The 23,735-nt window shown below is 39.9% G+C and overlaps 1 protein-coding gene and 1 long non-coding RNA gene across 11 annotated transcripts in view; one reads left to right on the forward strand and one right to left on the reverse strand.

Annotated features, from left to right (window-relative positions):
- ATF1 (activating transcription factor 1) overlaps nucleotides 1–10,803 on the reverse strand; it is a 54,740-nt gene extending 43,937 nt beyond the window's left edge. For 2 of the 9 annotated variants that reach the window (XM_019934445.3, XM_019934439.3), the window contains exons 1-2: nucleotides 10,193–10,432; nucleotides 3,303–3,401 (exon numbers count right to left, since the gene is read on the reverse strand). In XM_019934445.3, coding sequence (XP_019790004.1) covers nucleotides 3,303–3,395 — 93 coding nt within the window. In that variant the 5' untranslated portion in view covers nucleotides 3,396–3,401; nucleotides 10,193–10,432. Of the gene's footprint in view, nucleotides 1–3,302; nucleotides 3,402–9,478; nucleotides 9,811–9,858; nucleotides 10,011–10,192; nucleotides 10,433–10,617 lie in introns of those variants that run through there. The other 7 variants (XM_019934444.3, XM_019934436.3, XM_073788689.1 and 4 more) reach the window with 5 other exon arrangements.
- Nucleotides 1–23,735, forward strand: part of LOC141275878 (uncharacterized) — a 101,771-nt gene that overhangs the window by 64,527 nt on the left and 13,509 nt on the right. The window contains exon 3 of one of the 2 annotated variants that reach the window (XR_012324407.1): nucleotides 11,755–13,332. The exons of the other annotated variant lie outside the window; for it this stretch is intronic. This is a non-coding gene — a long non-coding RNA (uncharacterized lncRNA). Of the gene's footprint in view, nucleotides 1–11,754; nucleotides 13,333–23,735 lie in introns of those variants that run through there. 2 annotated transcript variants of the gene reach the window in all.

The following is a 23,735-nucleotide window of genomic DNA, read 5'->3' on the forward strand; positions in this document are numbered from 1 at the left end:
GAATTCTGCCAACAACCTGAGTGAGCTTAGAAGTGAATTCTTCTCCATTCTAGTCTCCAGGTAAGAAGCCAGCCCTAGCCAACATCTTGACTGCAGCTTGTGAAACTCTGAAGCACAGAACCCAACTAAGAGAAATTTTAGGATAATAAATGTGTGTTGTATTGTTTTAAGCCACTAAATTTGTGGTAATTTGTTTTGCAGCAAAGAAAACTAACAAATAGTATCATAAATTTAACATGCCCAAAAGCTAAATTCCTGATTGCCAACATCTCCCCAAAAAGAAAAAAAAAAAATGCGCCAATGTTGTCCATCTCAGTAAACAGCAACTCCATTCTTACTGTTACTCAAGTCAAAAACTGTAGAGTCAATCTTGACTCCTTTTTCCCTCTACACCTACATCCAATCCAAAAGCAAACACTGGGGGACTTCCTTGGTGGTGCAGTGGATAAGACTCTGTGCTCCCAGTGCAGAGGACACAGGTTCGATCACTGGTCAGGGAACTAGATCATCCCACATGCATGCTGCAACTAAGAGTTCACATGCCACAACTAAGGAACCCACCTGCCGCAACTAAGACCCGGTGAAACCAAATAAATAAATAAATTTTTTTTTTTTTTAAAAAGCAAACACTGTTGGCTTCACAACCAAATTATATCCAGAATCTAACTTTTTTTTTTTTTTTTTTGCGTTACGTGGGCCTCTCACTGTTGTGGCCTCTCCCGTTGCGGAGCACAGGCTCCGGACGCGCAGGCCCAGCAGCCATGGCTCGCGGGCCCAGCCGCTCCGCAGCACGTGGGATCCTCCCGGACCGGGGCACGAACCCGTGTCCCCTGCATCGGCAGGCGGACTCTCAACCACTGTGCCACCAGGGAAGCCCCAGAATCTAACTTTATCTCACCACCACCACTAATACCACCTTGGTCCAAGCCACTACTGTCTCATGCACAATCAATGTAACAGCCTCCTAACTGGTTTTCCTACTTCCACTCCACAAAGCAGCCAGAGGAATCCTATTAAAATATCAAAGTGCTTTCTCTGTAAAATATCAGTCAAATCGGGTTTTTACTCAAAAACCACTCCCAAGGTTCCTTATCTCACCCAGATTAAAAGCCAGAAATCTTACAGTGGCATACAAGGCCTACATTATCTGGCACTCTCCTCTGCCATCCCAAACCTCTCTGCCTCATCTTGTATCCCTCTCCCCTCATTCATCCCTCTCCTACCACACTGGCTGCCCTGCTGTTCCTTAACCATGCCAAGCACATATCAGTCTCAGAGTTTACAGCTGTTGGTCCATATAATTGAAGAGGTATTTCCACAGATACGACTTCTCAGACCACCTTACATAAAAAGGCAAGTCCCCATCCCCATCAACAACCCCCTATTCCTCCTACCCTGCTTTATCAGCCTCCACAGCACATACTACGAACTGATACATTTTATTCTCCCCAACACTAGAATGTATGTTCCATGAGAGCTGAAACTTTTGTTCACTGTTATATCCCCACCTTATACTGAATGACTGAATAAATACTACTGTTATTAGATACTTCTTCCTTACAGAAGTTAGCGTCTAATAAAGCAGTCAAGCCACAAGAATTTGGATAGCAAGTCAGTGACATTATTTTTTAAAATCACTATAAAATTATTTACCGCCTAGAAATGTACTTATTCTATCTCTGTAAATATGCTTCTGAGGAAACCTGTAAAACATTCACATCTAACCAACATAACTGAAATGTGTATGTAAGCCAACTGAATTAAAACATTTCTGTGAAGGGCCCTATTAACAGAAGGTAAATGAAAGCCTCTATCATTGTTTTTCCAGTACCATCTAGGGAAGATATCATTATTCTTCACAGATATAGCCAAATAAGAGAAGGATACCTCAAGCTTGAAGGATTAATCCTTTAGTTGCTTGGTTCTCTAACTTTTTCATCTCAAGACCCTTTTATACTCTTAAAAATTACTAAGGACCCCAAAGAAATTTCATTTATGTCAGTTTTTAATCTAATACTTACATTTAAAATTTAAACAGAAATTTTAAAACTATTTAACAGTTCATTTAAAAACAGCAACTAGAGAAAGCCCGCGCACAGCAACAAAGACCCAACACAGCCAAAAATAAAATAAATGTATAAAAAATAAAAAAATAAAAACAACAATCATAAATCCATTACATGTTAACATAAATGATATATTTTCACTAATATGACTAAATATACCCCCCCAAATTCGTGACAGAAATGACACTGTTTTACATTTCTGCAAATCTCCTTAATGTTTGAGTTAATAGAAAACAGCTGATTTCTCTTATCTGCTTCTACATTAAATATTTGCCATATGTGGTTTTGTTGAGGTATATGAAGAAAGTCTGGCCTCACTCAGGTATGTAGTCAGAAAAGGGGGGGCGTGTTTTAATTGTTTTTCCAGATAACTATGGATATTCTCCTTTGAAACCACATTAAAACTTGACAGGTTGCAGTTTCTTAAAGGTTGTCTGCAATGTACAATTTGAACTCTGTATATTCTGTTAACATTAAAATCCATTGGTGTATCTCGCATTCTGAATGGCTCTTATACCATGCGTGATTTTGTAACACAATTTTGTAACGAAAAAGTTGGTAGCTACTGGGAAGCTGTCAAGTTCATGATGGTGAATACAAGTTATCCAAAATTCTAATTTTTACTTGAAAGTTCAAATCCTGTCACTGGCAATACATAGTTTCAGTTGTTTTCCCTGAAGTGGGTCAGGTGCATGGATCAGACAACTTGAAATTTTAAAAATATCATCAGTTCTGCAATATGCATGTCTGTCAATTTAAATTCTCTAATGAATATGCCTATTTTCCAGTTCAGCAAAAATATTTCTTTTATATCCACAATACATCTGTTGAATTGAAGATGGTCTGCCTCCTGAAACTATTAGTCTCTATTTCAAGTCAGCCCAAAGGGCCAAATAATTTTTCATTTGTCTTATGCAGCAACAAAATTAGTCTGAAAAAAAACCTAAAATAATCATGTACCGCATAAAATGAACTCTACCTCCCCAAGTTTTGAGAAGTATATACATGTTAAAACACTAAATATGTTATAACAGAAAATAAAACTGAATGATCTTGACAAGATATTTAAATCAGATAATTCCTTCCTTCCATACATTTCAACATTTTACAGGGGTTTTTTTCTCTTTTGCTTGGTTCTTTTTTTGAACGTTAGTAATTGGTGATCTGCAACAACAGCTTAATCTGCATAACAAATATTCCTAACTGGTTCAATGTTTTGGCTCGTTCCTGCCTTACCTGTTGAGGAATATGAGAAATATGAGCTCCCTGAACTGTTGAACCAGACTGAGGTGCTGTCTCTGAAGCGTTATTCTTGTGAGAATCTTCCATAATCAACTGTAAGGGGAAAAAAAAAGTTAAAAGATGCTTTCTAACTTCATTTTCAAAAAATCTTAAGACATTTCTTTTCTTAACATGCATATTTTTTAAGAGGAACAAAACAGGCTTTTCTATACTAAGGGCTGAGCTCAATTTATCCAGACTCATGTTTCCACACCTTCGCTCTGGGTGTGTAGTGACCTATGATAAGAGCTTTTAAAATGGAAAATAAAAAGTGCTACAGAATATGGATAGTATACTCTATAGTTGCTTAAAAATTGGTAACTTGGTTACCTCCACGGAAGAGAATTGGTAGCTACGGTACAGAGAGAGAAAAGAGATTTTCCTTTAAATTTTTTGAATTTTGATCCACATGAACATGTTTAAATTTAATAAATGGTATACATAAGATAGTCTTCTGTGCAGGAACACAAGCATTCTTTTCTTTTTTCTTTCCTTTAAATTAAAATAAAAATTTTTTAATTTATTTTTGGCTTGCTTGGGTCTTCGTTGCTGCGTACGGGCTTTCTCTAGTTGCAGCAAGCAGGTGCTACTCTTCGTTGCGGTGCGCGAGCTTCTCATTGTGGTGGCTTCTCTTGTTGCGGAGCACAGGCTCTAGAGCGCAGGCTCAGTAGTTGCGGCGCACGGGTTTAGTTGCTCCATGGCATGTGGGATCTTCCCGGACCAGGGCTCGAACCTGTGTCCCCTGCATTGGCAGGCGGATTCTTAACCACCAGGGAAGCCCAAGCATTCTTTTCTACAGTCTACGGAACAGTTTTTCTTTTCTTTTCTTTCTTTGGCCTGCAACATGTGGGATCTTAGTTCCCGACCAGGGATTGAACCTGTGCCCCCTGCAGTGGAAGTGAGGAGTCTTAACCACTGGACTGCCAGGGAAGTCCCCTAGGGAACAGCTTCTAATTGCATACATAGTTTAATATAGAGAACTTATTGAGCAAAGGTTGAACAGAATAAATAAATAAATGAAACCATAACTAAGGAGTTTCTGAAGATCTAGATGATCTAGATAATCAATTGCAGGACATGTAGGCTGGGTAAGAATGAGAATAAATGGGTTATGAGAGATGGAATATGTCAAATAGGAGAACTACGTAGAAAGAGGCTGGTAAAAGATTTGGGTAGAATTTAAGGTTTTTCTAATTATGTGAAAAGACATAAAAAGAGAGAGGGCCGGCCAGCAAACAAATGAAAAGATGCTCAATTTCACTAATTATTAGGGAAATGCAAATCAAAACTACATTAAGATATCACCTCACACCCATTAGGATGGCTAATATTTTTTTTAAAAAAACAGAAAGTAAGTGTTAGCAACGATGTGGAGAAACTGAAACATTTGTGCACTGTTGGTTGGGAGTGTAGAATGGTGCGGTCACTATGGAGAACAATATGGTGGTAACCCAAAAAATTAAAGATAGAATTACTATACGATCCAGCAATCCCATTTTGGGGTGTATATCCAAAAGAATTGAAAGCAGGGTCTTACAGAGATATTCGTACACCTATGTGCACAGGAGAATTATTAACAATAGCCAAAAGGTGGAAGCAACTCAAATATTCATCAGTGGATGAACGAATAAACAAAATGTGATATACATATACAATGGCATATTATTCAGCTTTAAAAAGAAAGGAAAGGAAATTGTGACACATGTGACAACATGAATGAACTTTGTGGACATACGTTAAGTAAAATAAACCAGTCACAAAAAGACAAATTCTGAATGCTTTCACTTATTTAAGGTACTTAATAGTCAAACCGATAGAAACAGTAGAATGGTGCTTAATAGGGACTGGAGGGAGGGGAGATGGGTAGTTGTTTAATGGGTATGAAAAAGTTCTGTATATTGGCACCACAATAATGTAATGTACTTAACACTACTGAATTGTATACTTCAAAATGGTTATGATAGTAAATTTTATTTTATGTGTATTTTACCACAATTCAAAGAATTTTTAGAGAGAGAGGGGGCAACTAGGTACTTAGCCCTTAGCATCATTAATTTAATAATTGTGAAGTTTAAGCCTGCATATTCTTTCTTCTCTTTTTTTTTCCCGTTTTGGACAGCAGAAAATAAATTCATTCTTAACTCTGGATTGATGCTACTGTTTTTAGCCATTGAGAAAAGGTATAAAATCACCTCAAACATAAAGTGCTTCTAATGCTTTTCCCTCTAAATATGTCATGAGCCTTTTTTCCTAACATGGAAAATATAGAACAGAAAGAGAAAGGATGATAAAAACTTAATTATAATATTGTCTAATTTCTTTTCAGTCTTCTCTTTCCACAACTTTTAAAAAATCATAAACATACTGTACGTACAATTTTGTATCCTGTTTTCATTTATCACGAATATTTTCTAGGTTTCAAATAGAAACATATTTAAATGCTACATAATATTCCATCCAGTGAATGTACATAATTCACATTCTTTTACCAAACAAAACAATACTGAGATTAATATGTTTAGCATATAAAGCTTTTTCTGTAATTAAAATTATTTCCATAGGATATATTCTAAAAATGAGAATTACTTGGTTAAGGAGAATGAATATTTAAGGTTTTCTGAAAGAATTACAGTCCACCAGAAGCACATGAGAAAGCAATGGGAATTTTTTTTTTTTTTTTTTTAAGAATTCAGGGGTTTTTTTTAAAGTCTTTATTGAATTTGTTACAGTATTGCTTCTTATGTTTTGGTTTTTTGGCCCCGAGGTATATGGGATCTTAGGTCCCTGACCAGGGATCGAACCTGCACCCATTGCATTGGAAGGTGAAGTCTTAACCGCTGGACCGCCAGGGAAGTCCAGTGAATTTTTTAGTCATGACTAACCTGATAGATGGAAAATGGTACATTGTTTTACATTTCTTTAATTCTCTATTAGTTATGTGAGCTCTCTGTTCATATTAGTTGTCCATCCATCTATCAGATCTTGTGTTTTCCTTATTACCCTATATTATTTCTTCATATAAATTTTATTTCTTTCATTTTGATACAAATGTTTCCAGTAACTATGATTTTAAAACTTTAAATTTTGACAAGTTCATCTAGTGTTCCCCTTGTTTGAACTGCTTTTAAGGGAACTGCTTGAACTGCTTTTAAGCTATATATAGTCCCTTCTTTAGGAAGAGTGCAGTGATTTTTAATCTACACTAAGAGAAGTGTAATTCCAAAGACTGAACATACAGACAGCATCAAAGATGGAATTTTATACTTTCTACATACTATCGCTACTGAAAATGCCTTTTTAAACACTCCATTTCAGAAGACATAAGAATATAGAGCAGAGAGAAAAAAAAAAGATGTAGTGCTAAAGCACTGAAAGAAACTATAAAAGATTTTATAATACCTTGTTAAATTACTGAAAATGATACTTTTCTGTTTCACTGTGACTCACTGATTTTCCCCCATAAGAATATTATTAAGAAATTTTATATCTAATGGAAACTAACATCATCAACAAAACATCTGACATTTCATAGTAAAAGCCACTACAGTCAGCAAATAACACTTTGGACAATTACTGCAACTATATTTCCTACAGAAAAGAAGACAGTCTATTTTCTGTTTTGTTTTGTTTTTTTGCGGTACTCGGGCCTCCCACTGTTGTGGCCTCTCCCGTTGCGGAGCACAGGCTCCGGACGCGCAGGCTCAGCAGCCATGGCTCACGGGCCCAGCCGCTCCGTGGCATGTGGGATCTTCCCGGACCAGGGCACGAACCCGCGTCCCCTGCATCGGCAGGCGGACTCTCAACCACTGCGCCACCAGGGAAGCCCTCTATGATTTTTTAAAAGAGGAATTAACCAATCAGTTTTTTTTCCAAAATGAAAGCAGCCTTTATACCTTCGGCTCATTATTAACAATACATACATAGTTTTTTAGTGACGTTATCAGAATGTGTAACCTTTATTTGCTTACTTTTTAAAGCTATTATTCCTAAAATTAAGGTTAAGATTAACAATCTGTTAAAAACTTGCTCAACACAGAATTTTATGCATACATTTTCTGTAAAAATAAAGTAAGCCCAAGGCAGCAGATGGAAGCTTAACATGAAACAATCCCAAGTTGGGCAGAATCACAAGTGGGCAGTGAAACACAGCTTCAAAAGTACCATCAATGGGGTAGTTCCCTGGCAGTCCAGTGGTTAGGACTCGGTGCTTTCACCGCCGTGGCCCCAGGGTTCAATCCCTGTTTGGGGAACTAAAATCTTGCAAGCCACGCAGCGTGGCAAAAAAAAAAAAAAAAAAAAAAAAAGAATTGAACTGGATTTCAAATGAATAAAATAAACAGACTGAAAGAAGAAAAAAAAAGTACCATCAATGGGAATGAATTTGGGGAGCTAAATCACAGCAGGCTGCGATCCTGCTGACATATGAAGAATGTTAAAGTAAAGGCATGGCACTTTAAGAAAGCTTGTTAAGAAAGGAACATATGCTAGGCACTAAACTAAGAGTTCTTTATATATCATCACCTGGATTCTTTATTATTATGTTTTTGGATTCCCTATTTTAGAGATGTGTAAACTGAGGATCAAAGGAATTGCCATTTCTGTGGATCTCACAGTAAGATGTGAATGCAAGATCTGAAGCCAGAACTGTTTTAAGCCAAAATCCATGTTCTTTCATTCCACACTGTCCCTCTTCCAAGAATACCTTCACATCCCCAACTCGTCCACCTGGCAAACTCCTCATTTTCAAAGTTTCATCCCAAACATTATGTTCCCAACTGCTCTAGGTCCTTCCTTCCTTAATGCTTGTTCCACTGTGCCTTGCAGATATTTCTAATGAGGTTACTTAACATTCTGAACTGTGTTTATAGGCATGTCTGTTTTCGCCAGTCTTAAGGTGCCTAAGAACAGGGCCTCTATCTTGTGAATGTATGCTCTGTGCCCAGCAGACTGTCACGTATGCAGTAAAATAGTAAACATCAACAAATATAGTTTTCTCATCTGATGAATGAAGAGGGTCTTAAGTTTCTCCACCTACAGATGATGTAGAAGCCTGTGGGCAAGAAGTCTCTTGCTCAACATTTCCACAACTTAACTCACAATCTCCCCTCAAAATTGCTATTAGTCATACTGAATTTGTTTCAGATCTTCAAATGTGCCTGCGCTGCTTTCTCTCACCTTCAGGCTTTCATGTATGCTATTCCGTCTGCCAGAAACACTATTCCTCTTCAAGCGGCCTATTCCTATAAGTTATAGTTCCAGGCAAACTTTCATGACTCCTTTAGACTGGTCTAGAAGCTTTGGCTGTATCCCCACAGCACATGCTTCCCCCACCTTTCATGGCACTTATTATCACAGTATAGTAATGGCCTGTTTTCTGTCTCTCTACCAGAATGCAAGCTCTAGGGAGTCAAAGACCACTTCCTGTTCCCAATATAATACCTTGCACTTAACTACTGCTGAATAAATCAATGTGTTTAGTTGGGTTTACCTACTTAAAACTGATAGAAATAATGGTTAACAAAATATCTTTAGACAATTACTCCAGCCTAGCTTTAGGAACAGGAAAATTCAGGCACAACACCCTACTTTAGAGCTGAAAATTCATTAGTATAAATAAATGGGATGACATGAGAAAAAAAAAAAAAAGCATTTTTTGAAGGTACTACCACCTACTGGCGATACAGTAGTACTGCACAGATGTAGCACAGACGAAGCCGAACCTTAAAGGACAACTGCAAATAACAGACCTAACATACTCGTCTTAGCAACACAGTAGTGATTCTAATTGAGACACCGAGTAAACTGCATATTATAAAGTCTATAGGAAAAACAGCATTTTAATAAAACTGCATATTTCTGTTGGTAATGAAATTTTCAGGATAAAACGAATTTTGCGAACATAAGCAAACATAGTGTACAAACTCTTTAACCACAAACGAGGCCAGTTTGACAGATGCTTGCCAAATCTATGATGAATAAGCCTCAGAAACGTAAAGGCTCCCAATGACTATTTTAGCCCATTACGCCTCAAAAGCTGACAAAACAACTAGTGATTAACATCTACAATAACTGTAAAGAGATCAAGGGGGACGCTCCACGGCGTAGTTGACGCTATGAAATACCATGCTTACTTTCGTGATACAGGAGAAAATCAAAGAGAACGTTTGCTCAGTTTGATCGTCTGTCCGGGGGTAAACAGACGAGCTCTGTCACTCCACACTCCCCTTCCTCGCCTGCCGGCTGCACCTTTCCGTGATTATTTAGGGTGTGTGTGATTATTCTACGTCTCCCCACTCGACTGGAAGCTCCCAGCGGATAAGGGCTGGCTCTGCCCACACAGCGAGCGTCCTGGGCCCCGCACCCCGAGGGCGCCCGGCGCGCTCTGCGGGGTCCCGGGCGGACATAACCGGTCGCGGGCCGCGCTCGGCGGAAGACGCGCGGAGGCCAAGGCCACGCCGCCCTCCCCGCGGCTCCCGCCCCAACCCCGAGACCTTCGACGGAGGGCGCTCGCCTTGGGCCACAGAGCGGCGGCTTCAGAGGCGAAAGCCACCCTGCGGCAGGAGGTCTTCGGTTTATTTTTCATTGGGGGGGGCAGCAGGCAAGAGGGAGGAAGGAGGAGACCGTCGACTGAAGGGGCACCGGGCGCCAAGGCAGGAGAACCGGAACCGCGAGCAGCCCCTCCCCCTTCCGCCGCGCGCCCTCCGCGCCCCTCCCCCACCTTGGCCGCCCCGCGCGACCCCCACCAGGCGCGCAACCCGGCTTGGCGTCCCCGCCGGCGCCGCGCCCCCGCGCCCTCCCCTTGCCCGGGGACACGGGAGCCCGTCCCACTCCCGCCCCCTGCTTACCTGTGGCTGCCGCCTCGCCGCAGTCCGGGGTGGGAACTTCCACTCCCCCCTCCCAGGTGGATCCGAATTCACTACCCACTTCCCCACCCCCTCACTTGGCGGGGACGTGCCTCTTTCTCGGGGGTCAGGCGGGGCGGGGAGAATCAGTGTCACGTAACAGCTAACTGTCCTAGGCTACCGTTTCCTCGGCAGTCAGGGCCGCCACTGGCGGCATGATCTACACCAGGCCGGGGGCGGGGGAGGGAAGGGGGGCAAAACTGAGTAAGCGTGGGGGGTGAGGTTAGGGCCGTCCCTCCTTGCGAGCCGCCGTCCTACGTCACCGCGTTGCGCACGTGACGCGCCGCCATCTTGTGCCGGGGCACTCCGGTGTGGCGAGTTAGTATCGCGGAGGTGTTATTCTGGCGAGAGCGGGGCGTAACAGTTACCTGCGGTTCCTTTTTACTTCAGGAGCTCTGTCCTCACTGCTCCCACACGTGTTTTCGGAGGCCGGCACCTGCTCGGGGTGTCAGGAGACCGCTCGGTGTGGGGCAGTTTTCTTCGGTTGGGGCGTCGCGCTCAGCCCCTACTTGCTGTGGCCTAGAGGTGTAGTCCTCCCCGGCCTTGACCCACGCCTGACCTGCCCGCCTCTTGTAGACAGAGTGACTTGAAGCTTGAAGGCTTGTCCTCAGCTTTTCTTACCACCCAGACTAATGTTAATCCCGGAAATCTGCGTTAAGAGTTGTATCTTTCAACACACGTGAAAGGATTAAAAAGCCACACCCACATGGTACTCGTAGGGTTAGTGTGTTAGTGGGACTTAAGTGTGTCACGCTGAAGCACAGATTTACCCCAGCTTTTAAACTAGAAAACAGTTACGTACGATCGAGTGTCGTAAAATAAAATCACACCGTCATTTTAATACATTACAGAAACTTAAATATTTTTTAATGTGTGTCTACCTTTATGGAGAAGGGATTATGCATTATTCTGATTTTTTTTCTTTATTCATTTCCTTGCAAAATCTTTGATGGCTTTCTAGTGATAATAAACAACAAATGATAAACCTTTCAGTTTGCTCTTGATAGAAAGTTCAAGAATTTTTCTGAAATTTTACTAGTTTGAGATCTCCAAGTAAAACTGATTGAGTGGATAGAGCCGTTCCTGGTTTGACCTTTAGGGCCAGATGATGTGATTTAAAGCTCAAGAGTTACTCTGCCCGACTGTCCTAAGAACTCACTAATGTTTATCAGTTGTCGTTCATTGACTACCTATTAAAACCTACAATAGGCAACTGCCCTTACTTTACATTTTTGATTAGGCAAATCACCCAGCCTCTCTTAAGTGTCTCTTCTTATCAAAGTTGGGAAAAGTGTAATACTCATCCCATATCCCAACATTATTTAAAGAATCAAAATGTCATATATCACAGAAAAGCAAAGTGCCCTATAAAAGTAAGGTGTGGAGAAGAGATTCTCAGACGTCGGCCTTTCATGATTAACAAAGTCCAGCGACAGTCGTTCTAGAATCCAGAATATTAATGGCTGGGAGGCTGGTTCTAAGTTTATTGTTCTTTTCTTGTTCAGTTGTTTCTTCCTTAGAAGACAGAATGCTTAACAAATGTTGATCAGGACAAGAGGGATGGGGAGACTGAAAAACGTCAACCATCAAAAGAAACTAAATTACTGAAACCTTCAAAATGTTAATGGACTGCTCCTTCTTTAGTTCCTCTTCCACCCATAAAGTATCTTAAGTCTAAATCAAATATTATGCTGTGCAACACTGCCACTCACAAGTATTTCCACTGGCCTTGTTTCTCATAGAAATGTCACAAGCTGTACCTACTACTCTTCTGCAACTTGAGGAATAACTGAAGATGAAGAAAAAAAAGAAGTATTGGTTATGATGCACATAGTTCTATCCAAATAGTAAGAGTTTTAAAAACCAGATGGACAGTTCTTTGACTTCAGAAGGGAGGAAGTAGAGTGAAACAAAGAAATTTAACTTTCAATTACCTTTCAAAGGTAACTTTTAAAATAAACTGGTCAAGCCAGTGGTGACACCTCATGGGCTCTCCTGCAGTACTGTTTTCTAGTTAGGAGAGAGGGACATTATAATGAAATGGGTTTAACAATACTACCTATCCCATGGAGTTTTGTAGATTGAATGAGTTTAACACCTGTAAAGTCAGAGCCAATGCCTGACACAGAGTAAGCACTAAATAAATGTTGGATATTAGTATGGAAGATACTGCAATATAACTGCTGGAAACTTAGCTAAAAACATGAATTGGCTGCACACCCTGAGAAGCCTCATGGGTTAACAAGAGGACTGAGCTGGAGTGGAGGACTTGAGAGCTGTGAAACAGTATCTGGAACAGGGTAGCTCTCAAAAGGCAGAAATTATTTAAAGCTAGTAAATGTAGGCTTTGTGGTCTAAAAATAGGCTTAATTTTTTTGTTGTTGTTTTGTCCTTTTTCAATACTCAAGTCTAAACTCGCAGGAAAACCTAACTAAGGGGACTTCCCTGGTGGCGCAGTGGTTAAGAATCTGCCTGCCAATGCAGGGGACATGGGTTCAGTCCCTGGTCTGGGAAGTTCCCATGTGCCACGGAGCAACTAAGCCTGTGCACCACAACTACTGAGCCTGTGCTCTACAGCCCGCGAGCCCCAGCTACTGAAGCCCGTACGCTCCAGGGCCTGCGTGCCACAACTACTGAAGCCCATGCCGCCTAGAGCCTATGCTCAGCAACAAGAGAAGCCACCACAGTGAGAAGCCCGTGCACTGCAATGAAGAGGAGCCCCCGCTTACCGCAACTAGAGAAAGCCCACGTGCAGCAACAAAGACCCAATGCAGCCAAAAATTAAAAAATAAATACAAAAATTAAAAACCTAAATACGGATAGGTCCTAAATGCCTGCAGGAATTGTATGAACTACAATAGTACTGTTTCAGCTAACACTCCTAAAACAGAGTTGTCCCAGATAACTTAGCTCTGAAACTTTGCTGCTTCATCTTAACTATGCTTGAATTGAACTCCTAGAGCTAGTCTGTGAGGCCCTTGGAGTAGTGGACAACTACAGGGCTGTCCATCTATCCCTCCTCCTTTTTATGGAAACTTCTCACAGTCATCCATATCTTACCAACAGCGGGCACCTGACCCAAGCTGGGCCATCAGAGTCTCCCCTATGGAAATTTGTCTTTGGACAAAAATTAGTCTTTCTCTAGTTAAATGATCCTAAAGCTTAGGAGCTTTGTAATGAGCCTCTTCCATCTGTGAATGATGCAGATGAGCTGAGAGCTACCCAGTGGCTTTGTAGGCCCCAGTTCTAGAACCTGCTGCCTGCCTCAGCCCTTAGGTTCCATGAGCCACCCTTTGTCATTCTAATGAATAGCACTTTTCTATTTAAACTGGCTTACTTTGATTGCTATTATTTCTAGAATCCTAACTAATACACCTGGATACAGGAGAAATTATTTCCATGTGACCTCCTCCCTTTCTGTGTACCTCACCACTATCCCCTAAATCCAACCTATCACTATTTCTTGCATTGTGAACTGCAGTAGACTCCTAGCTGGTTCCACTAGAAAAATCCTGCAATGGACAAGTACTAGTTATTGTGCTAGTTGGAGTGTATGCAATCAAGTTATTTACCTTCAAGATTATGATGACAGAGTTGTAGCAAGACAGCTTGGAAATGAAATTCGGCTTACTGGAGGAAACTTCTTTATGTTGGTCAGAGCAGCCTGCAAGTATCATGCCCCTTTGTGAGCCCCCAGGTAGTGATGCTGAGGGAGGCTCAGAGGGCAGGATGGTCAAATTCTTATCCAGAAAAGGTAAGTCTATTCACATGAGAACAAATCACTAGCCCTTCTAGGATGGAGGAAGCCTAGTGTTGTCAACTTACTATCAAGTGGCCAATTAGTCTCCTAAATAAATAGTGCCACCTTGGGAGCTCAGTGTTGGTCTCTGTCAATATTTACGTGAAGATTCAGAGACAGCAGTAGCTACGTCAGCCTTGGTAAGTGGGAGTCCGTGCCATTGGGCATAGCCTCCATCTCTACCACTGTATCTATTCCATTCATGTGCTTATTGTGCCAATACTGAGATGGCCCGTATGTGGCTGACATCAACCAGCCAAGTCATTCTATTAGGATGTTCAGTGTCTCCTCCATGGTGAATTCTTTTTCATGGGCATTGATATATGAAGCAAAGATCTTCATCATCTGTCTTCCCTCCCCTATATCCATCCATATACCTCTACTGCAGACCTTGTTGCAGCCAATCTTCCAGTCTTTTTCCTTTTAAGACACTGACCAACTGGCTAGGCCATTTGCCACTGCCCATGAGTTCATATATATTCTCACTTTGAGCCGCTTCTCCTTCCACACAAAATGGGTGATCACATTAATATCTGCCAATTGGGAAGATTTCCACTGCAACTGCCTTTCAAAGTTACCCCTGAAAATGGTCAGAACCCACCCATAGCCAAACAGGCTTTCTACACCTGCTTCAGCTGGAGCCACCCCCATGCACCACTATGGCCATAGGTGTGAGCTGAGTGAAGAACACTTAGGTGCAACTGCAGTGGGTAACAGTGGGTTCTGGGTTGTCTCTGCACGCATATTGCTTGTGTCCTCTGATTCTGCTTAGGCTTGGTCCTAGGTGTAATGTTCCTGTCTTATGATGTCTTGGTGTTGGGCCCATCTGACTTTACAACTTGGTGCATTTGACAGAATCCAGCCAATGATGGCCAGTTCCAGATGCATAGTCACTTGGGGTCCCCTGGTCAAGTTTTCCATCTCTATCATGGCCCAGTAGCACACCAGTCGCTATTTACAAAAGGCTTACAATTCTCTACTACAACTGGCATATTCTTGCTCCTGGATTTCAATAGCTTGCATTGTGATTCTCCTGCTGGGTCTTGCCATCAACTTCCCACTGCTTCTTTTTCCACGACTGTCACCTCCATGGAATCTGCAATATCATATGACTCCACGCCTGACTTAAAGCTGTCACCTGGTATTACTTTTTCATGGGCATTATTACTAGGCAGAGCAGTATTACTAGGCATAGAACGTACTGTCCCCAGAACCTGAAGAGGCCTGCTTACCAAAGAGTGTGCTTCCTTCTTTGAGAAAGGGGATGCAAGATGCAGTCATTTGTTTTTTTTCTGTCTTAGGGGATATGTCAGCACGCCGCTGACCACTAGACCTCTGAATCTTTCATAGAGTTTATTTCCCATCCTCTGGATTGCGTGCAGCTTACCAAGACCTTCAGTGTACTAACCACTTCTCGTTCTGTCTGTCTGATCAGAGTGATGTCAGGTAATGTAATTCTGGGGCAAAGCTATAAATGTATGTTCCTGTCCCTTCTATGTGAATGTGAACTACTTCTGATTCTTTAAAAAATTAAAAAAAAATTAGATATAATTGACATATAGCATTATGTTAGTTTTCAGATTCAATATATGTGTATATTACAAAATGATCACCACAATAAGTCTAGTTACCATCCATCACCACACATAGTTGCAAATTATTTTCCTTGTTATGAGAACTGATTTTCTTTCTTCATTGGAATACAAAAAGACACATTTGTCAAATCAATGGGTACATACCAGGTACCTGAGACCTTATTAATCTGATCTAGCAAAGATACAACAGCTATAATTGGGTCTACTATCTGGCTGAATTTGCAGTAGTGCACTGTCATCCCCCAGGATCCAAGAATTTCTGCAGGGACCAGACTGGTGAATTTAAATAAGGACCAACGCCTCTGAATCTGACATTCTTATGAATGGCACTAATCTCCACCATTCCCCCCTGAGATGCAATATTAATATTGTTATTGTTTTATTAACTTGGCTGGGTTGGGGACAGTTTCAGAGGTTTTCCCATTTCTGGACTTTCAATTTTATTCCACTGATTGATAGGTCTATCCTTATGCCAGTATCACACTCTCCTTATTATAGCTTTGTAGTAGGTTTTGAAATATGGACGTGTAAGCACTCCAACTTAATTATTCTTTTCCAAGATTGTTTTGACTACTCTGAGTCCCTTACATTTCCAGATGAATTCTAGGATCACTCTATCCATTTCTGCAAAATAGTCAGCTGGGATTTTGATAGAGATTGCATTGAATCTGTAGATCAATTTGGGGAATATTGCCATCCTAACAATATTAAATCTTCCAATCCATGAACATGGGGATGAACTTCCGTTTGTTTAGGTCTTTAGTTTCTATCAATGATTTCATAGTTTTTAGTATACAAGTTTGTACTTTGGTTATAATAAGTAATATTTTATTCCTTTTGATGCTATTTTAAATAGAATTTTTTAAAAATTTTATTTATTTATTTATTTATGGCTGCGTTGGGTCTTCATTGCTGCGCGCGGGCTTTCTCTAGTTGCAGCGAGCAGGGGCCACTCTTCGTTGCAGTGTGCAGGCTTCTCATCTTGCTGGCTTCTCTTGTTGTGGAGCACGGGCTCTAGGCATGTGGGCTCCAGTAGTTGTGGCATGTAGGCTCCAGTAGTTGTGGCTTGCGGGCTCTAGAGTGCAGGCTCAGTGGTCGTGGTGCATGGGCTTCGTTCCTCCACGGCATGTGGGATCTTCCCAGACCAGGGCTCGAACCCGTGTCCCCTTCATTGGCAGGCAGATTCTTAACCACTGAGCCATCAGGGAAGTCCTAGAATTGGTTTTAAAATTTCATTTTTGGAATGTTCGTGGCTAGTAAATAGAAATAATGTCTTTTTTATTGATCTTGTATTCTGCAACCTTGCTGAACTTAATAGTTTGGGTGTGTGTATTCCTTAGGATTTCATATATACAAGTCATTTCATCTGGGACTAGAGATAGCCTTAATTTTTCTTGTTCAATCTGGATGCCTTTTGTTTCTTTTCCTTGCCTAATTGCCTTTTATTCAATGTTGAATAAGTGGTAAGAACAGACTTTCTTGCCTTGTTCCCAACCTTAGGGAGAAATCATCCTGTTTTTCACTATTAAGTGTGGTGTAAGCAGTGAATTTGTTTTTATAGATGGTCTTTATCAGATTGAGGTTTCACCTTCATGTTTGAAGGATAGTCTGATGAGTTATAGAACTGGATAGCTTTTTTTTTTTCCTTCCAGCACTCTAAATATATCATTCCGTGTTCTTGTGGCTTCTGTTATTACTAATGAGAAGTTGGCTATTAATTGTATCATTGTTCTCCTGTATATAATGTGTCACTTCCCCTTGGCTACTTTTAAGACTTTTGCTTTATTGAAGTTTAGCTGTTTGCCCTTGATCATGTTTAAGTGTGGTTTTCTATATACCACTTGGGGTTCCTGGAGTTTCTTCAGTTTGTAAATATATGTCTTTCCAAATATGGGGAGCTTTGCCACTATTTCTGCACATTTTTTAATTTTATTTTTTTGGCCGCACCGTGTGGCATGCAGGATCTTATTTCCCTGAGCAGGGAGTGAACCCATGCCTCCTGCATTGGGAGCACAGAGTCTTAACCACCAGACTGCCAGGGAAGTCCTCTGCACATATTTTTTTATGTCCCATTCTCTTTCCCACCTGGAACTCCAAAGGACTCTAAAGCTTTCTTCATTATTTTTTTCTTCAGTCTTTTTTCTCTTTGTTCTTCAGACTGATAATCAGTCATCAAGTCCACTTATTCTTTTTTTAAAAAAATAAATTTATTTTATTTATTTATTTTTGGCTGTGTTGGGTCTTTGTTGCTGCACGCAGCCTTTCTCTAGTTGTGGAGAGCAGGGGCTACTCTTTGTTGCGGTGCATGGGCTTCTTATTGCGGTGGCTTTTGCTGCAGAGCACAGGCTCTAGGAGCGTGGGCTTCAGAAGTTGTGGCATGTGGGCTCAGTAGTTGTGGCGCATGGGCTTAGTTGCTCCACGGCATGTGGGATCTTCCCGGACCAGGGCTCGAACCCGTGTCCCCTGCATTGGCAGGCAGATTCTCAACCACTGCGCCACCCAGGGAAGCCCCATTTATTCTTTATTATACCATCTTCAATCTGTTGTTAAGCTCATTAAGTTCCTCAATTTTTCATTTCAATATTGTACTTTTCAGTCCTAGAATTTCCATTTCTTTTTTATAGTTCCTATTTCTCTGCTAGATTCCCTATCTGTTTATCCATTTGTGTATACTTCCCTTTAAGTCCCAGTATGTATGTATGTGTGTGTGTGTATATATATATATATATATATATATATATATATAATGGCTGATTTAAAGCTCTTGACTACTAATTGCAACATCTGAGTGATCTTGCAGTTGGTATCTATCGACTGATTTTCTTTTTCCTTAAGTATGAGTCATATTTTTCTGTTTCTTCAGGTTTCTAGTACTTTTATCATTGGGATGGATTATACTCTTTTACAGAGTGATTTTTATTCCAGAAGGCAGTTAATTTGAGAGGGCTTAACTTCCCATCTCGTTTTCCTCTGTCGTGGACAATGGCTGAAATCTCTGCTTAACTCTTTCAGCTTCTAGCTGATGCTCTGTTTCACCAGGAACTCTGGGTTTTTCTCCACATAATTTAGTTTAGCTATTAGTCAAAGATTCTGACAGATTCTATATGCAGATTTGGGGACTTACATCTTCTGAGGCTTTCTCCCTGCATAGATTTCTCACCTAACTACTCTCTGGCTGCTCTGCCAACCTGAGACTCTGTCCTTTTACACCTTAAGCCAATAGGGTGTGGCTCTCTACCACTTAAGCTATTTGGAGTTATGGGGATGTCCTCAGACACAAAGTCACAAACACACAAATGTCACCTATTGCATTTCATTTTTCAAATGTAGTTACTTCTATCTTTGGGAGGGTTAATCTGACCAAGTTAACTCCACCATTATCATAAACTAGAGACATATGCTATTGATATTTATATGTTTATCCTGTATTCAGCAATCTTGCTAAATTCCTATTTGTTTAAATTTGTAGATTCTCTTGTATTTTCAACACAGACTATCATACTGTCTACAAATATTAATGTTTTTCTTCCTTTGTATGCAATTCATATAGCTCATTCTCTTTCCCCTAATTATGCTAGCTATAATATTAAGTACAATGCTGAATAGAAACAGTGATAGACAGTAAGCATCCTCATCATAATCTTGACTTTCATGGTAGTGCTTCTAAAGTATCACCATTAAGTATTTTTTATTGTAGTTTTGTAACAGATGATCTATCTATCAAAGAAGCCTTAATTTCTCTTTCTGCTATTCCACTGTTAGTTTATAGAAATGCAACAGATTTCTGTATATTAATTTTGTATCCTGAAACTTTACCGAATTCATTGATGAGATGTAGTAGTTTTCTGGTAGAGTCTTTAGGATTTTCTATGTATAGTATCATGTCATCTGCAAACAGGAAACTATCCTATTTACCATCACATCAAAAAGAATAAAACACCGAAGAATAAACCTACCTAAGGAGGCAAAAGTCCTGTACTCTGAAAACTAGAAGACGCTGCTTAAAGAAATTGAAGACAACACAAACAGACGGAAATATATACCATGTTCTTGGATTGGAAGAATCAATACTATTGAAATGACCATACTACCAAGGCAATCTATAGATTCAGTGCAATCCATATCAAATTCCAAAGGCATTTTCCACAGAACTAAAACAAAAAAATGTTTATTATTTTTTTTTAATTAAAAAAAAATTTTTTTGGCCACGCCATGCAGCTTGCTGGATCTTAGTTCCCTGACCAGGGATTGAACCCAGGCCCACTTCAGTGAAAGCGCTGAGTCCTAACCACTAGACTGCCAGGGAAATTCCCCAAAGTTAAAAAAATTTGTATGGAAACACAAAAGACCCCAAATAGCCAAAGCAATCTTGAGAAAGAAAAATGAAGCTAGAGGAATCAGGCTCCCTGACTTCAGACTATACTACAAAGCTACAGTAATCAAAACAGTATGGTACTGGCATAAAAGCAGACATATAGATCAATGGAACAGGATAGAAAGCCCAGAAAATAGACCCAAGCACCTATGGTCAATTAATCTACAACAAAGGAGGCAAGAATATATAATGGAGAAAAGACAGTCTCCTCAATAAGTGATGCTGGGAAAACTGGACAGCTACATGTAAAAGAATGAAATTAGAATGTTTTCTAACACCATATACAAAAATAAACTCAGAATGGATTAAAGACCTAAATGTAAGAATGGATACTATGAAACTCCTAGAGGAAAACGTAGTCACAACACTCTTTGATGTAAATCACAGAAATTTTTTTTGGATCTGTCTCCTAGAGTAATGGATATAAAAACAAAAATAAACAAATGGGATCTAATTAAACTTAAAAGCTTTTGCACAGCAAAGGAAACCATAAACAAGATGAAAAGACAACCCTCAGAACGGGAGAAAATATTTGCAAACGATGTGACCCACAAGGGATTAATTTCCAAAATACACAAACAGCTCACACAGCCCAATATTTAAAAAAAAAACAAAAAAGACCAACCCAATTAAAAATTGGGCAGAATATCTAAATAGACATTTCTCCAAAGACATACAGATGGTTAATAGGCAAATAAGAAGATGTTCAACATTTCTAATTATTAGAGAAATGCAAATCAAAACTCCAAAGAGGTACCACCTCACACCTGCCATAATGGCCATTATCAAGAAGTCTACAAATAATAAATGCTGGAGAGGGTGTGGAACCTTCCTACATGGTTGGTGGGAATGTAAATTGGTACAACCACTATGGAGAACACTATGGAGGTTCCTTAAAAAACTAAAAATATAGTTACCATATGATTCAGTGATCCCACTCCTGGGCATATATATCCAGAGAAAACTATAATTTGAAAAGATACATGCACCATAGCAGCACTATTTACAATAGCCAAGACATGGAAGCAACCTAAGTCTCCATCGACAGATGAATGGATAAAGAAGATATGGCACATATATACATATGTATAATGGAATATTACTCAGCCACAAAGAAAATGAAAACATTCCATTTGCAGCAACATGGATGGACCTAGAGATTATCATACTGAGTGAAGTAAGTCAGAGAGAGAAAGAAAAATATATAATATTGCTTGTATGTGGAATCTAAAAATATAATACAAATGAGCTTATTTACAAAACAAAAACAGACTCACAGACATAGAAAACAAACTTTTGGTTACCAAAGGTGAAGGGGCAGGTAGGGATAAATTAGGAGTTTAGGATTAAAATATACACACTACTATATATAAAAAATTGATAACCAACAAGGACCTCTACTATATAGCTATATAGCACAGGGAACTATACTCAATATCTTATAATAACCTATAATGGAAAAGAATCTAAAAAAGAATATATACATATATATGTAACAATCACTTTGCTGTACACCTGAAACTAACACATTGTAAATCCACTATACTTCAATAAAAAATTTTTAAAAAGTCTTCTTCTATTCCTTGCTGTTTGAATTTTTTCCATTAGTCAATGTTGAAGTTTACCTTTTTTCCCCCCTGAATCTGTTGAGATGAGATAATCATATGGCTTTCTCTTTTAAGCTGTTGATAAGAGGTATTATATAAACAGATTTCTCTAATATTGAACCATCCTTGATTTGACCCTCTTTGATTTTCATGTATTAATTCTTATACACTACTGGGTTTGGTTTGCTAGTGTGGAAGATTGAATTTTCCAATATAATATCTTCAGACATATGCACAGAGGTATCTGCCAAACCACATGCTCCTTTGCAATGTGACTTTGCTTCTCTCTCATCAAGATGTAGAGTCATCTCTCTTGCATCTGGCTGAGCAGTAGAATGCAACAGAAGGAACATGCATGCCTTCCAAGAGTGGATGAGACATTTACAGCTTAACATGATCCTCTTCTGATGCTCCTTTTCAGAACCCAATTGCCATGCTGTAAGAAGTCCTAGCTATGAGGAAAGGCTACATTAAAGTGCTTCGGTCAACAGTCCCAGTTGAGTCCAGTCTTCCAGTTATCCCAGCCTGGGCTTCAGATATGTGAGCAAAGAAGTCTAGATGATTCTGGCCCCAAGCTTTTCAAATCATCCCCCCCAGACCTAAGAGTCCTCATAGCTGAGGCCAGACATTTTGGGACAGATATAAGACGTTCCCACTGTGCCCTAATTCATGATGCACAAAATGTATATATGCATGACTTTGTTTTATGCCACCAAGTTGGGGCAGTGTACTACATAGCAGATAACCAAAACAGCTAGATTTTATAATTTTGCATCTTTTCACAAGTGAGATTATTTAGACTTTTAAAACACTGCCTTAGTCTGATTTTGGTATCAAGGTTATACTAACTTTGTACGATGAATTGGGTGGCTTTTTATTTTATATATGAAAAAAGGATTACCTGTTCCTTGTGGGTTTGGTAAAAATCAGATTTTTCTACTTCTTGAGTGAAATTTTCAAATCGCATAGTTTCTAGAAAATTATGTTTCATTTAAAATTCAAATTTACTGCAATATTATAATAATCCCTCAAGATTAAAAAAATACTGTAGCTGTAGTTATATTCTCCTTTGTGTTTCCTACTAGCTTTTTTGTGTGTGTGTGTGTGTGTGCATGTGCATACACAAGTTTTACTAGAGATTAGGTTATTTTTAAGAAATCAGCTTCTGGTTTTGTTGAACCTTTTACATTTCCTTTATTTGTATTTATTAATTTCTGCCTTTCATTATTTCCTTCCTTCTACTTTTGTAGAGGGCCCTTTTTTTCTTTTTTTAGTTGAATACAACTATTTTATTTTTAGTCTTTGTTTCTATGAGTTTCATGTAAATTTCCCTCTTACATCTGCTTTTTAGGAATTCCCATTATTTGCAGATTCCATGTTATTTTTTGTCAGCTCTATCATATTTATTTTAGAGATTATCTCAGAAATGAATATTCATCTCTGTAGACTGAGAATGGAGATTCAGAGAAGTGAAGGAGGTCATCAGTAGTAGGCCTCTACTAACTTCCTACTATCAGGATCTTGCCTCTTCCCAGTTTTATTTGAAAAAATGTGCTTCCTCCCCTTAAAGGCTAATCGTTCCACCTGTTCTCTGGATCCCCACCCCTCTTACTTTCTCAGTGACCTTGTTTTGTCCATTATCCCTCATTGCTTTATTTGGAAACTTTCCCTCTACTCAGGAATATTTTATTTCTTCTGTCTTAAAAAGTCTCCCTCAATTCTACATCCCTCGTTTAACTACTATCCCATCTCTTTCCTTTCAATGTGTAGATACAGCTTCTAAAAAGAGTAGCCTCTGTTCGGTCACACTTTCCATCACACCTCTCCGGAACCAGTCTTCTGCCTCCTGCCCCCATAGCTGCCACTGCTTCTGCTCTGACCAAGGTTACCAGTGACTGCCTGGTTGCCAGATACCACAGACGCTTAGCCAGTCCCTGTTTTCTCAGCTTCATTGTAGCCTTCGGCACTGCTGGGCACTCCCTCCTCTTTAAAACTCGTCCTTCGATTTCTATGCCCAAGCTCCTTCTTGGTTTTGACGCTATCTCTCCAGTCATTCCTTCTCCCTTTTGTGGATTCTTCTTCCTCCCTCAGGCTTTGAATGCCCGTGTTC

This window comes from Tursiops truncatus, chromosome 11 (genome assembly GCF_011762595.2).
Source record: "Tursiops truncatus isolate mTurTru1 chromosome 11, mTurTru1.mat.Y, whole genome shotgun sequence".
In the NCBI taxonomy this organism is placed as follows: domain Eukaryota; kingdom Metazoa; phylum Chordata; class Mammalia; order Artiodactyla; family Delphinidae; genus Tursiops; species Tursiops truncatus.